The sequence below is a fragment of the Microchirus variegatus genome (genome assembly GCF_963457635.1).
Source record: "Microchirus variegatus genome assembly, chromosome: 16".
NCBI lineage: Eukaryota > Metazoa > Chordata > Actinopteri > Pleuronectiformes > Soleidae > Microchirus > Microchirus variegatus.
This window is the reverse complement of record NC_139817.1, coordinates 19,822,123-19,837,934: the sequence shown is the minus strand read 5'-3', so window position 1 is coordinate 19,837,934 and position 15,812 is coordinate 19,822,123. Positions and strand designations below refer to the sequence as shown.

The window sequence follows — 15,812 nt, the reverse complement described above, 5'->3', positions numbered from 1 at the left end:
TAGATGAGGATCTGTCTGTCAGTGTTCTTCTTTTTCTTCTTCTTCCTCTTTTCTTCTTCTTCTTCTTCACGCAGAGAAAATGTCACTCCTATCAAAGTCGTACCAGATAAAACAGGACGTCAGGGATCTGCTCGTGGATCTGGTCGTGGATCTGGTCATGGATCTGGTCATGGATCTGGTCGTGGATCTGGTCGCATCCTGAGCTGGACATGGTTCTTGTTGTGGGTTGGAAGTGTGGCGCTGCATTTCTACTCCAGTCTCCCCAGAACCTTTCCATGCGTAATGTCTCCACGACGCACACGATCATCGAGCTGAAGGCACCGGCGGCTGACAATAACCGGGGAACCGGCTCCAGACCGCGGTACAACAGCGGAGGAGAGGGCGGAGAGGACGGGCGCACCTTAGGCACCAGCTTTTTACGATACAACTGCAGCAGCAACAGCAGCAGAGTTGAGTTAATTCAGAGAGAGAGAGAGCGCCCCCTTCCCCTCCCTCCGTGTTGTAGCGTAGTCAAATTGGGCGGAGCCTCTGTGTCACAGCTGCGTCAAGAGCCTGACAGGAGTCACACAGACACACACACAGACACACAAACACAAAGAGACACACAGAGATACAAACACAGTGGGACACACAGACACACAAACACAGTGAGACACACAGAGACACAAATACAGTGAGACACACAGACACACAAGCAGTGAGACACACAGAGACACAAACACAGTGAGACACACAAACACAGTGAGACACACAGAGACACAAAAACAGTGAGACACACACACACAGAGATACAAACACAGTGAGACACACCAAGACACAAACACAGTGAGACACACAAACACAGTGAGACACAGAGACACAAACACAGTGAAACACAGAGACACAAACACAGTGAGTCACACAAACACAGTGAGACACACAGAGACATAAACACAGTGAGACACACAAACACAGTGAGACACAGACACACAAACACAGTGAGATACACAGAGACACAAACACAGTGAGACACACAGAGACATAAACACAGTGAGACACACAAACACAGTGAGACACACAGACACACAAACACAGTGAGATACACAGAGACACAAACACAGTGAGACACACAGACACACAAACACAGTGAGACACACAGACACACAAACACAGTGAGAGACACACAGACACAAACACAGTGAGACACACAGACACACAAACACAGTGAGACACACAAACACAGTGAGACACACAGACACACAAACACAGTGAGACACACAGACACACAAACACAGTGAGACACACAGAGACACAAACACAGTGAGACACACATAGACACAAACACAGTGAGACAAACAGACACACAAACACAGTGAGATACACAGAGACACAAACACAGTGAGACACACAGACACACAAACAGTGAGACACACAGACACACAAACACAGTGAGACACACAGAGACACAAACACAGTGAGACACACAAACACAGTGAGACACAGAGACACAAACACAAAGACACACAGAGACACAAACACAGTGAGACACACAGAGACACAAACACAGAGACACAAACAAAGTGAGACACAAACACAGTGAGACACACAAGAGACACAAACACAGAGACACACACAGAGACACAAACACAGTGAGACACACACAGACACACAAACACAGTGAGACACACAGAGACACAAACACAGTGAGACACAGAGACACAAACACAGTGAGACACACAGAGACAAACACAGTGAGACACACAAACACAGTGAGACACACAGAGACACAAACACAGAGACACACAGACACACAAACACAGTGAGACACACACAGACACACAAACACAGTGAGACACACAGAGACACAAACACAGTGAGACACAGAGACACAAACACAGTGAGACACACAGAGACAAACACAGTGAGACACACAAACACAGTGAGACACACAGAGACACAAACACAGAGACACACAGACACACAGACACAGTGAGACACACAGAGACACAAACACAGTGAGACACACAGAGACACAAACACAGAGACACACAGACACACAAACACAGTGTGACACACAGAGACACAAACACAGGGAGACACAAGAGATACAAACACAGAGACACACACAGACACAAACAAAGTGAGACACACAAGAGACACAAACACAGAGACAGACACACACAGAGACACAAACACAGTGAGACACAGAGACACAAACACAGTGAGACACAGAGACACAAACACAGTGAGACACACAGACACGGTGAGACACACAGAGACACAAACACAGTGAGACACACAGACACAAAACACAGTGAGACACACAGGGACAGAAACACAGTGAGACACACGGACACACAAACAGTGAGACACACAGAGACACAAACACAGAGACACACAGACACACAAACAGACACACACAGTGAGACACAGATGATGTATCAGCAGAAGTCTCTCATGTGTCTTGTTGTTGTTGTTCTGTATGCACAGGTAGAAACAAAGTTTCAGGTTATTTTCCTCATTATTGACTCTGATAATATATATATTATTTTTTTTTTAAATCCTCGTTTTCAAAAACATACACTGCACAGATGAGGAGTGGGGTCCAGTCGCCCTCTGGTGGTCCAACGTCTACACGATGAACATATGGCAAATCGAGTTGTTAATGCTCCTGTGTCTGTGTGTGTGTGTGTGAGATGCAGAGGTCAAACTCACTCATTAGTCTACATTATTACATCAGAAAAGCGACTGCAGAGAAAATATGAACAGATGCAGCTTTGATTTTAAGTATTGTTGCTCGTTTTCTCTTCTCACCTGTGGTTAAACTACACAGCAGAACCAAGCCTTTCTCACCTCTCAATCTTTAAGTTGAACATGGAGTCACTTCATGTCTTTACTGAATAATCCCAAACAAATAATCTCCTTTTCAGGTGGAAAGAAGTTAAAGCTGTAGTGCTGAGCTGCTACAGACACGGACACACACATGGACACATATCAGTAAATAATGTGAGGACACCATATTTCCAAGCAGCTCATTCATAAAGAAAAAGTAAGTGCTTTAATGAACACAGTATGTGACTCTGTCAAAAGCTCATCTACAAATAAAAAAAACCATCCACATCATGAGTACAAAGTGCTGCTGTGAAATAATTGCTGAAGTTAATAATGATCACACGATTTCCTTGTTTTGCTGCAAAACTGAGATCGCTTCAAATGAAATAGTTAAAATAAAAAGGCTGGACATGATGCAACCGTGAACATAAAACATCAAATAAAAAGGAGTCCCAAACAATGTGAGGAAAAACAAGCGTGACAGTGTCAGTATTCATCCAGATTATCCGCTTTGGGGATGGAAAGGCCTCTGTCCTTCAGGACCTGCATTTTGACTTTCTCCGTCTCCTGTTTGGCTTGTTGCTGTAACCTCTGCTCCTCCAGAATCTCTTCAATGGACACTTGCTGCAGGACGGTGTCGCACGGTTTGTCCATGTCCTTCAGAGACAAAGACCAGAAGGACAAATTCACAAAATATCCTATTCGTCCATGACAGAATCATAGGTGTGCGACACGGTCAGAAAGCAGCGGTGAACATGAACAGTTGATCAGCTGTTTATGACACTACAACGGAAAACACAAATGCACGCTGTGTTTTAAGAATTCCGGGGAAGTATTTTTCTTCACCGTGTTTTTGTATAATTGTGTTTTTTAGCTTTTGAAAAACAGCTTTATCTCAGTTAGACCGCCTGAATAAATACATATTAAATCAAATGATTCTTCTTTTTTTTTTCCTGCACCAACTGTGCTCAGTCTAGACCTCGAGACTGAAAACAGATAACCACAAAAAAGTTAACCGATGTGTCTGAACGTCTCTTTAAGTAAGTAAGTATTTAGCTGTTTACTATGTAACTGTGGTTTATATCGTATAATAAGTATTTAACCGTTTACCATGTAGCTGTGGTTTATCTTGTAGAACATAATAGAAAGTGATTGATTTTCCCACTCACGATCTCTCCCAGCAGGACCACGTTCTCTCCTCTCACGATGAATATTCCTCTGGGAATGTCACCAAACTTCTTCCCCACGTGGATCCGCTCCACGGTCTGGTGGAAAACTAAGTTGGCTGTGACGTGGACAGACACACAAACAGACAGAAACAAAGACTTCAGGGGCCTGTTTCAGAAAGCAGGTTCAACAAAAAATCTATCTATCTATCTATCTATCTATCTATCTATCTATCTATCTATCTATCTATCTATCTATCTATCTATCTATCTATCTATCTATCTATCTATCTATCTATCAGGGTAAAGGGTAGAAAGTGTGCATTTGCTTGTAAAAATGTAAACAAAATAGCATCTCCAACTTAAGAACTAAAGTGTGAAAAAACATTTTTGGAACCAAAAATAAATAACTCGATAGTAAAAATGACAAAAATGCTACTTTTATGACTTCTTTTCAGTTACTTGCTAAACTCCAGCACTATTTGATCTTGACCATGCATGTCTAAAACAGGGGTAATACCTCAAAGCAAATGCGAGTAGTGGAAAAACATTTTTATTCTGCTAAATTAAATGTAAGCACAAGTCAGTGTCTTATAATGACCTTATTCTGCACTTGGATCGAGATGCAGCCAGATCCATAAATATTGGGACATCAACACAATTCTCTTCTTTTTGGCTCTATACACCACTGCAATGAAATTTGAAATGAAACAAACAAGATGTGCTTTAACTGCCCACTTTCAGCTTTAATTTGAGGCTATTTACATCCAAATCAGGTGAACGATGTAGGAATTACCACACTTTCTATATGTGCCTCCCACTTTTTAGAGGACCAAAAGTAATGGGAAAATTGACTGAAAAGCTATTTCATGGACAGGAGTGGGCTATTCCTTCATTATGTCATCTTCAGTTAAGCAGGTAAAAGTTCTGGAGTTGATTCCAGGAGTGACATTTGCATTTGGAATATGTTGCTGTTAACTCTCAATATGAGATCCAAGGAGCCGTCACTGTCAGTGAAGCAAGCCATCATTAGGCTGAAAAATCAAAACAAACCCATCAGAGAAATAGCAAAAACATTGGGTCTGGCCAAATCAACTGTTTGGAACATTCTTAAAAAGAAAGAATGCACCGGTGAGCTCAGCAACACCAAAACACTAAGTGGTTCAACATGTGACCCCAGACCCCCACAGAAGCTGAAAGAATAGTCCAGTGTTGCCAGATGAAAAGCTGTATGTCACAGATGTTTGCTCTGAGCTTGTTAGCGGTTGTTAGCAGCGTCCAGATAATTATTGATAAAGATAATAAAAAAGAAAAACCTTGTGGACTGTGGTAATAAAGCAGCTAAAGCAGAGGGACCGACATGACATCATGGTGGAACAGGGCAACAAATAGTGTCTTCCTGCTATACTCTTCACAACAGTTGGCCAGATCAAAAACACTCTCCAGGAGGTAGGTGTATGTGTTTCAAAGTCAACAATCAAAAGAAGACTTCACAAGAGTGAATACAGAGAGTTCACCACAAGACGTAAACCATTGGTGAGCCTCAAAAACAGGAAGACAAGATTAGAATTTGCCTAAACACCTAAAAAAGCTGTTACAATTCTGGAAGAACATCCTCAGGACAGATGAGACCAAGATCAACTTGTACCACAGTGATGGGAAGAGAAGAGTGAGGAGAAGGAAAGGAACTGCTCATGATCAACAACATACCACCTCATCAGTGAAACATGGTGGTGCTAGTGTCATGGTGTGGACATGTATGGTTGCAAATGGAACTGGTTCCCTTGTATTTATTGATGATGTAACTGCTGACAAAAGCAGCAGGATGAATTCTGAAGTGTTTCCAGCAATATTATCTGCTCATATTCAGCCAAATGCTTCAGAACTCATTGGACGGCGCTTCACAGTGCAGATGGACAATGACCCAAAGCATCCTGCAAAAGCAACCAAAGAGTTTTTTAACGCAAATAAGTGGAATGTTATGCAATGGCCAAGTCAATCACCTGACCTGAATCTGATTGAGCATGCATTTCACTTGCTGGAGACAAAACTGAAGGGAAACGCCCCAAGAACAAGCAGGAACTGAAGACTTTTGCAGTAGAGGCCTCACAGAGCATCACCAGGGATGAAACCCAGCGTCTGGTGATGTCTATGCCTTCCAGACTTCAGGCTGTATGTGACTGCAAAGGATTTGCAACCAAGTATTAAACAATGAAATATTTGATTTATGATTGTTTAGTTTGTCCCATTATTTTTGGTCCCCTAAAAAGTGGGAGGCACATATAGAAAGTGTTGTAATTCCTACACCGTTCACTTGATTTGGATGTAAACATCCTTAAATTAAAGCTGAAAGTGTGCAGTTAAAGGACATCTTGTTTGTTTCATTTCAAATCCATTGTAGTGGTGTGTAGAGCCAAAAAGAAGAGAATTGTGTCAATGTCCCCATAGTTGAACCTGAATGAACCTGACTATATACCTGTATTAGTACTTTGTGGCAGAAAGAAGTAAAAAAGTATACTAAAGTAAAAGTATAAGCTTCAGTATTAAAGTCTGTCTTAGTATTAATGTACTTAGTCTTAAACTTTTGTTTATCATTTCCAGTATAAGCCAAGTATACTATTCTTAAGTATATAAAAGATAATATACAAAAAGTAAACATCAAGTATACTGCCTCATACTTGACTCAGAGTTCAGCTGAACTGGCTTCGAGTTTGCCTTATCTCAGGGTTAACCAACTCGGGGTTTTCACTAAACCCGCTTTCTGAAACGGGCCCCAGGTGATAGAAGTGTTGTGAATAAGTGAAAGGTTTGTACCAAACTGATCGATGCTTCTGAGGAACCCGATCAGAGTTCTGCCGTCTCTGAGCAGCACCAGGTGTTTCTCTGCACACAAACGCATACATAAACAAACGTGTAAATACAGAGGCAGCTCGTGTGTCACACGGTGACACTTTAGATTGGTACAAAACGATGATAATAAAGCTCAGTTTCACGGTTTCTTACTGTCGATGTCGTCGATTAGACTCGCGGTCCCCGGAACGTAATTCATGTTGCGCTGCTGTTTGTTTACGTCGTGTTTTTCTGTCAAATAAACGTCGTTAAAGCATCAATGTTTCAAAACATGTTTCTTTGAAGAAAAGGCAGACAGGAAGTGTGTGAAGACACTTCCTGTCTGCCTTTAACCGTACGCGTGCTGGACTGCATTTTGAACATTTCTGTTTGGAACTCGTTTTTAAAAACTCGCTCTTTGAGAAAAAGAAATTGAAATTAATTTTTACATCGATATAAATTGAGTTTGATAATTTTCTAAATGTTAAATCAGTACAGTATATCCATGCCGGTTTATGATTGGCTATAGCGTCGATGACGCACATCCGGCGCCAGAGATCCTGAATGAACAGGAGCTTCACTCTGCGAAGAACATTTGTTACAATACCTAGAAAAGCACTGGGAGAGCGCAGACCTTCACCAAGGCAGCTCAGTGCCTACAGATCTGCCTGCAAATCGCAACAGACAGCAAGTCCGACACAGAAACAATGTAAAACACTTCCGCCTCCCTTTCAAAACAAAACATAATACGCAGGTCATATAGCCTATCACAAGTTATTATACTAAGTATATGAAGATCTTATTCATCAATAATATCAATGTTGTGGGTCCTCCTAAATCAGTGTATTTGCCCATTTAAGTTACACCACAATCAAATATATATTTAAAAATAATGAGATACTATCTCAAAATAATGAGATACTATCTCAATATATTGACTAAGTATCTCAATATATTGACTTAGTATATAGTGGGATCTTCTTTTTTTTTACACTGGCGGAAATGGGCTTCCATATCCATACGTAACCATACCGTGAAGCGTCTTTTTGGTCAGGGGATATTCGTCACAGCGCCCTCCCCTCGCCTCTCCCCTCCCCGTCCCTCCCATCTCCTCACCTCCCCGCCCCTCACTCCGAACAGTCATTTCTGTCGTTTACTTGTGCTTCTCCTTAAAGTAACAGGCGCATCTATGCTCGTGCTCAGTGTCTCTCATTTCCTGAATCGAGTCGAGCCGTGCCGTGCCGTACTGTAGTTTCTAAACAACACGACTGTAGTTAGTGACTCGGGTCGAGTGAAGTCTCCCAGAGGAGACGCTGCTTCTTGTGGACGTGTGTCCGGTTTGTTTTACAGCGATGGCAGAGGAGAGGACCGCCCGGAGGAACTGATGCATCATCGTCAGCAGTCTGAGGATCTGAAGTCTGTGTGGCCCTCGACCTGTAACTCCACACACACTGACCGGAATAACACCATGGTGAGTGCGGGGACACTGTGTGGACACTGCCGTGGACTTTGGCCGCGCTCTTTCAGTGGGTTTAATGTTTTTAACGACATAAACATTAATATGACCAAGCTAGCTGACGTAGAAACCTGTCCGTGTTAGCCGGACGGCTAATGGAGCTTGGCTGGTATTATGTAATAATCTGTGCCTTTGACCCTGGTTTAACCCCTTATTTATCACTGGTCTATCCCCGATTTAACCCTAGTTTAATCCTGGTTTAACCCTGATGCGGGTGTTTGTCACGTTTATCTTGACACAAACATCGCTAATGGTTTGACAACTATCATCATTATTTGACAACACGTGGCTTTTTCTGTAGCAGACTATTATTGTTCATGTAATGAATGAGCCAGTGGCACAGTTTACTACTGTTGACCACTGTTTACTCTTATTGTTTTGTGTGGTTGTTTGTTGAAAGCACGTGGTCCAGTACACTGAACCAAACCTGGCTGAGATCTGATGACATCTAAAATAATTCAAATAAATTAAAAGTCATCATACATGCATGGATAAAAATGTGGATATCAACAACAACAAACGCAGATCAAATAAAATTAAATGTGACATTGACAACTTTAACCGTGTCAAAGGTCAATGAAAAGAGTTTTAAGAAGAGATTTAAAAACAGACAGAGAAGAGGTCTGATGTGATGTAGGCAGCAAAGGCATGGTCTCCTCTGAGCCTGTGTTTAGTCTTTGGTACAGTAAGGAGCAGGTGAATGGGTGTATGAGGGTGTAGCAGAGAGGGGGAAAGGCCATTAAGGAATTAAAAAACAAACTAAGCAATAAAATAATTTTATATTTACGAGTTAGAAGACGCGCTGCAGTGTTTTGCACCATCAGAAGAGGAGCGATGGATGCCCCACTGTCCCCCACATACTGTATATATACAGAGGGGATCACACACTCGGGTGTCACTTCACACCTCATGGAGCTGTTAACAACACATTTCAAAGACCTCATTCTCCGACTGATTAACAAATATTCTTCTCCCATGAAAAATAAAGAAACAGCCCACAATCGCTAAAACCAATCTAATTGCGATTATTTTGACAGGAATGGCGAAATGATTCATTATATCAGAGGGAATGGTCATTTTTTGTGTGTGATAGTATTAGATTATCACTTTGAATATTTTAGCCTCGATGATGAGAAATGTTTCTGCTTTTACCAAAAATGTTTTCTGTCCATAAAAACCACTGGTCTTTAGTCATGTGACAGTTATTGTGTGTTGTCCTTTAAATAAGCCGTTTGTGGTGTTGTGTGTTCACAGGACACTCCTCAGTACACAGGTTACCCGTCACATTACTGGTATCCTCAGCCTCACTCCACAGGACATTATGCTAACACCTACCCATCAGGATCAGACATGCAGCCTCAATACAGTCCACAGGTTTGTATGATGCAACTGCACCTAACGCTAAGTCTCTAAATCTAAGCCTTTTAAAGGACGTTCACCTTTCCCTTACATGTTCTAACACTCAGCTTCTGTGTTATGTCATCTTGATGTAGATCTTTTTCTTATAGTGCAGTTTTTTAGTTTCCCTGGAAATATAGATGATGACTCCTTTAACCCACAGGCTGGTAAAGTTCTAGATCAAGCAATTTGGACCGGCCCACGGCCCATTAACCCATAGATAATGAATGTATTATTAAAAAGACAATAAAACCAAAAGCTTTGCCTATTTCTAGCACTTTGCAACACTTCTTTGTTATACTTTGTGTCCCTTTTTGGCAAATACCAGTACAGCTGTAATGTATGAACCAGAATATTTTGCACTATGAGCCAACTGTAGCAGTTGTACCTGAATATTATTGGTACTGTTACTTATATTTCTGCTATAATAGCTGTTGCAGAGATTTGATTATTTGGTGAGCCGACCAAGGATGGAGTTTTCTGGAGTCAGAGATGAGTTAAGTTGAACAAGGCTTTATTGGAAGCAGCTCAGATCTGAGGAGAACTGAGACAATGCCGAACATAAACAAGTATGTTAACAGTTAGGCTTCCTCTGTCAGTCTGCCTGTGAGTCCCAGAGTTAGGATACTTAAAGGTGCTTTCTCTGCTGATACATGGAGCTGACCTTGGGGAGGACTGCGCAGTAACGTCATCAGTCGTCTGCCCCATTCCGGTCAGGCTCAGCGAAAATATGAAGAGACGAATTCTGTAGACAACAGACTGGAGCCAGTGCTATACCGAGGTCGCTGTGATAACAACAGTTGCGGCAGGCGCCGTCCTGAATTGTTTAGGCTTGTGCTTAGGAATGGGAGCTGATAACTTTAGAGAAGGTCGAATAATGTTTTTCCCTTTCAATAACCTTTTGTGGCCATTGCACCTTAATGTTGTTTATATTGTTACCTCTAATTTTGTAAGAGCCAAATGTGACTGTTGTACCCAAATGTTGGTGATACTCTAACTGTAACCTTTTTGCACTATATGCAAATTGTATTGTCCCTGAATGTTGGTGGCTTACCTTTTTTGCACAAAACTAGCAGCTATTTCAATAAAGAAATGCTAAATAATTGAAAACATTTTGTATCAGTTTACTGTACATGCAACACAAAATAGTAGTACAGGGGTTGACCGGCCCACTGGCTGGACAGCCTTCACGAAAAGCTGGCCCTCTTTTAGTTGAATAGCCCTGTTCTGGATTATTGGGAATCACATACATGCAGTTCACGTCTGCAGCTCTGAAAAACTTCTGCTTTCAGTCTTAAAGTTTATTTGTTGCAGTGGAAGTTTTTAGTCAAGCAACAGAAAGACTCACATGCAGAGTTAGTGAAGGGGTTTGCATCCTGTTGCTCTACACCCACATGTGGCTGTTTTGCCTCTCTGCAGAGGCTCCTTGTAGCTCTGAATAAAAAAAGATATTTCTTATTTAGGCTTTGACACTTTATAATTGGGCAAATCCTCCCTTTAAGCCACAGAGTTACATGTGATGTTCTTGACTGAGCCCGGAGGAGGTGCTGAAGGCTCTTTTTGTCTCGGATCAGTTAAATGACAATATACTAAAAGGTTATAAATAAATATTGACCAGTAAAATCCTGCCTACTGTACCTTTTTAGAGGTGTCGCTGTCACTGATCACCCTCACCGATCACCCTTGTGCGTTTCATGCAGGTGATTCCCGGAGGTTATCCCAATGGCCCCGGTGTCTACAGCCCAGCACAGAGTCAATATTCAACAAGTGGTTTCCACCCGTCCAACCCTTTCTACTGCGCTGACCCTCAGAGACCAGCTCCAGGTCTATATCCTAACCAGGGCTGTCCCACAGAGCAGGGCAGTGGGTCTGTGCAGCCACACTCTCAACACCAGCATCATCACTACCCTGGTCCACACTGTCAAGGGGTGAGTTCATGTAAGCACGTGCCAGTGTCGCTATGGTCACCAGAACCTGATAATTTCTTCTTTGAGCCATAACCAGCGTCTTCTTTTCATCAAAATCTGTCTTTTACTTTTCCAGTGATGCAGACAGACACATGCAGCTAAAATAATAAGATGCCAAATATAACGTTATATTTCAACGTCTCTGACTGTGTTCAGTGTGAATTAAATATTGGTAAATATTCAAATTAAATGTGTGCATTTGAATTAAGGGATGACAAATTATCTGTTTGGCAGATTATTATATTTTAAGCTGCTCACTGTTTGTTGTTGAGCATTGTGACTGATGCTGCAGATGTATAGAGAGTGTGTGCATTAATACTGTTCTCCTCCTCTAAACTGATGCTTTAAGCGGAGTCATGTAAAACAGCGTCGACATGTCTTTGCTTTATGACCGGTTGTTATGTGCTTTCCATGGGGCATACATTGCATTACAGTACATACATTAGAGATGTGTTTTGATTACATTACAGTTTGATTACATTTTGTATGTAATGTTTGCCCAAACAAAGTCGAAACTAAGTTTTGTGATTGGTATGGATATGAGCCTTTATATTATTAGAAAAACTAGTTTTCGACTCACGGTTTAAACCTTGGTTTTTAAAAACATACTGCACAACCTTTTGGAAAACTTCCAGAAAAAATGTCTGGATTTTGTTTAACAATTGTTGCATTGCAACATCAAGAACATGAGCATTTAAACTCTTTAGACCAAAATAAACACTTTAATCTCTTAACTATCCAGGAATAAAAAAACATAAACATTTGTCTTAAAACCAGTCTACATTGTCTTTTTTTGTTTACAAAAGTTTGCTGCAAATTGTGTGTATACATAATTTATGTATAGTATAGTTTATGTATATAATTTTACAAAAATGTCTTCTTTTTTCTTTTTTTTCTTTTAATGTTATTTATATTTGAATGCCAATTGCACCAAAGGGAGTGGCACTCAAATTTCGTTGGACAAAATACAATGACAATAAAAGGCTATTCTTCTATTCTATAAAAAAAAGGCTATTCTATTCTAAATAAATAAATAAAATAAAAATGAAAAACTTCTTACACTAGTCTGAGGAATAACAAAACTAAATAAAAAGCCCTTTTCTTAAAGCTATACTTATCTTTCTTGCTTGTCTCACATCACTTAATAACAATATGATAATTAAATAATGATGAGTTTCAAAACCTGGTGGGCTATTCTTACGTTTTAGAGTGCCATACGCTTATTAGGAGCAATTTGAGATTATAAAAGTAAAGTGTAAAAATGCAAGAAAGGTAAGTATAACTTTAAGACCAGTCTACATTCTCTAAATCTATCTATAAATTCCAGGAAAGTCTGTCTGTGTCTGTGTTACTCACACATCTCTCGTTGTTTAGACAAGTAATGCATAAGATATCGGTAAAAGAAGCACACATTGGCTTTCGCTGCTCTCAACGCTCTACTCCCACTGTGAGTGAGACACGGCAGATGACGAGTGCATTACATCTGTCCTTTGTGCTCAGGGATATCCTCCAGGACCTTACCCTCACTATGCAGAAGGTGGTCATGCGATGCCTCCAAACCCCCCGTACCCCACTGGCCAGTCTCTGCATCCCAGTGCTCAGGCTGAAGCGTGGGCTCACTCTGGTGTTTATGGACCCTCACAGCAGCAGCAGTGGCAGCCAGGACAACAGCCTCCACAGAACCACTACGGAAATCCCGTACGCCCACAGCATCCCCCGGCGTGGCCGGGGACCGGGACTGGTGCTCCACCACCGTATCAACCCAAGGTGAGAGTGTGCAGCTTTTCTACTGTGGCTGTCATTTGTCACATGTAAGTGAATCAAACGCTGAAGGTATTTGTCTGATTTAGCTTCTCAATTGTTTCTATTGAAGTCAAACCGGTGTGAATTGGGTTTCAGCAGTGGGTGTTTTCATATTTCAAAGCTCTGTCACACCAGAGCCATTTAGTCCATTTTAAACAGACCAGAGTTTGTTACCTTGGATAGTCTGCGTGGTTTGGGCCAGTGTGAAAGCTCATCCCAACTCTGCTCTGACTTCAGAAACTCTATTCTTGGTCGTCAGTGGAAGTTATTTCCCCGAAGTATCCTGTGTGATAGTTGACACAGTTGTTATTTATCTACAAACATGAGGACACATGACATGTCTGGGAAATGGTGGCATGGGTGCACAACATCTGGTTCTGCTGGTTTACTTTATCCAGGTTAATTAAGAATGTTTTGTCTTCTGGGTTGTGTGACTTTAGGACCAACAGCATCAACATGCCCCACAAGTGGGACCTAAACCGAGGCCGGCTCCATCCCTAAATCCTCCCAATGGAAAGCCAGCTGAAATAAGTTCACCTCCTCAAATGTACAACAGAACAGGGAGAGTTGAGCCTCCTCCTTCACAAGGTGACCCCCCACATTCGACCCCAGCCCAAGCTGTGGCTCCAGGCCAGGCTGGACCTCAGCCACTGAGCAATAACCCTGGCCTCGCTAAGGTCCAGCATGTCATGGCCCGAATGATGCTGCTTCAGGAAGATGTTGATGAGTTTGTTGGCAGAAAGACAGACAAGAGTTACCGGTATCTGGAGGAACTGCTGACCAAAGAGCTGCTGGAGCTGGACTCTGTGGAGACTCGGGGACTGGAGAGTGTCCGGCAAGCCAGAAAGGAGGCCGTACAGAGGATCCAGGGCATTCTGGACCAGCTAGAGAAGAAAGCTTTCTGAACTGGATCATATTTTGGGTTTGGGCATCACTAAGTCTTGCCGTTTTCTTCTTGCAGATCTTCCATGGACACAGTGAGGGTTAGAGCAATGTTAACTGTAGGTATTTCTTGCCCCTTCAATGACAGGAAATGCCTAAATGAAACTGATTCTGCTGATTGAGTGACATGAGAGTATAAATTGTACATATCTTCAGACTATTAGCCTCTGTGAGTGGCCGTGCTGTCTGACTCTCGCTCTGCTCCTCTTTTTATGTCCTAACCCTAACATCATGCAGACGAGTCACTGCACAGTGGATTAATTCAGTGCCACATTGCAACTGGTAATTGTCTTTAACCTGTGATACGTATTAAGATGATCGTCATGCTGTCCCTCAGGATTGTGGAGCAATCTTAGTCCGGTCCCTGTTCATATTTGCACCTCACACAGTTCTCCTCACCACTCACAGAGTCCATGTCTCTGCAGGAATACGTTCAATCAAATATTTCCCTTTAACTTTGCTCCTGACATCAGACGAGCCAGAGCTGGAGTGGAGACGCATCACAGTTTGTAATTGGAGCGTAATTGGAGTGGCGCAGATTTTTGGAAAAACTGTCCCTAATTGTTTAAAAGTGTCTCCTAAATACAGACCTATAATCAGACCCAAGTATAATCTATTTTACACGATGACATGGTTAAGAATCTTTTGCCCTTTCTGAACTCTTAGAATAGTAAATCTACAGCTGTCTCTGTCAGTAATGTTTCAAATGTTGCTCAGATGTTTTGGTTGATGTCTATCACTCATATTCTTGTTCTTCTCAATCTTTTTCACCACATTTTCTTCTGTAGAGTGTGTTTGTTTTTTTCCCCTCTTAAGTCGTTCTGTCCACGTTGATTTGCCTGGGGGGGGGGGGGTGTGTGCCATATTTCAGGGGATGGTTTTCTATCATCATGAGAATAAAATAAGGAAACAAGCTTTGCATGGAAAACAAATCTGTCAACTGTGTTCATTTTCTGTGCAGATGTAATGCATGTTTCCAACACGAGAGGGCAATATAAATCACCACAGATTAGGAAAAAAAAGAACAGAAATAATTAAATGTCAGGAATTGGTTTTATTTATAGGGGATATTTTATGCAAAATCAACGTTTTAATCATTTTAATACTTTAATACTAGGCAAAGGGTGAGAAAACATTACTCTGTCATGTTTTTGTGGTCCTCCTTAGTCTAAGCACAGGAGATAATACACACAATGTTGACTTCCGCAGGGTATCTGACGTCAGACTGATAAATTCCTGCAATTGTTGTCTCGCGGAGCTCCGCTTTGTCCCTAAAAACACGAGAGTGTGGGCAATAGTATCCGGAAGAGCCGAAGTCCACAAAGTGTTCTATTCTTGGCTCGATAGTGCAGCACAGAGTTCTACACAAGCTTCCAGCCT

At 41.7% G+C, this 15,812-nt stretch overlaps 2 protein-coding genes across 2 annotated transcripts; one reads left to right on the top strand and one right to left on the bottom strand.

Moving 5' to 3' along the window:
• Positions 1–3,079: 3,079 nt before the first annotated feature.
• Positions 3,080–7,119, bottom strand: lsm1 (LSM1, U6 small nuclear RNA associated). Its single transcript, XM_083902464.1, has 4 exons — positions 6,981–7,119; positions 6,792–6,860; positions 3,981–4,096; positions 3,080–3,468 (listed from the first exon to the last, which is right to left on the bottom strand). Exons 1-4 carry the CDS (start codon positions 7,024–7,026, stop codon positions 3,298–3,300), a joined length of 402 nt encoding a protein of 133 aa, XP_083758590.1. The 5' UTR covers positions 7,027–7,119; the 3' UTR covers positions 3,080–3,297.
• Positions 7,120–8,146: 1,027 nt separating this feature from the next.
• bag4 (BCL2 associated athanogene 4) lies at positions 8,147–15,255 on the top strand. Its single transcript, XM_083902798.1, has 5 exons — positions 8,147–8,277; positions 9,577–9,696; positions 11,421–11,648; positions 13,188–13,454; positions 13,931–15,255. Exons 1-5 carry the CDS (start codon positions 8,191–8,193, stop codon positions 14,393–14,395), a joined length of 1,167 nt encoding a protein of 388 aa, XP_083758924.1. The 5' UTR covers positions 8,147–8,190; the 3' UTR covers positions 14,396–15,255.
• The last annotated feature ends 557 nt before the right edge of the window (positions 15,256–15,812 follow it).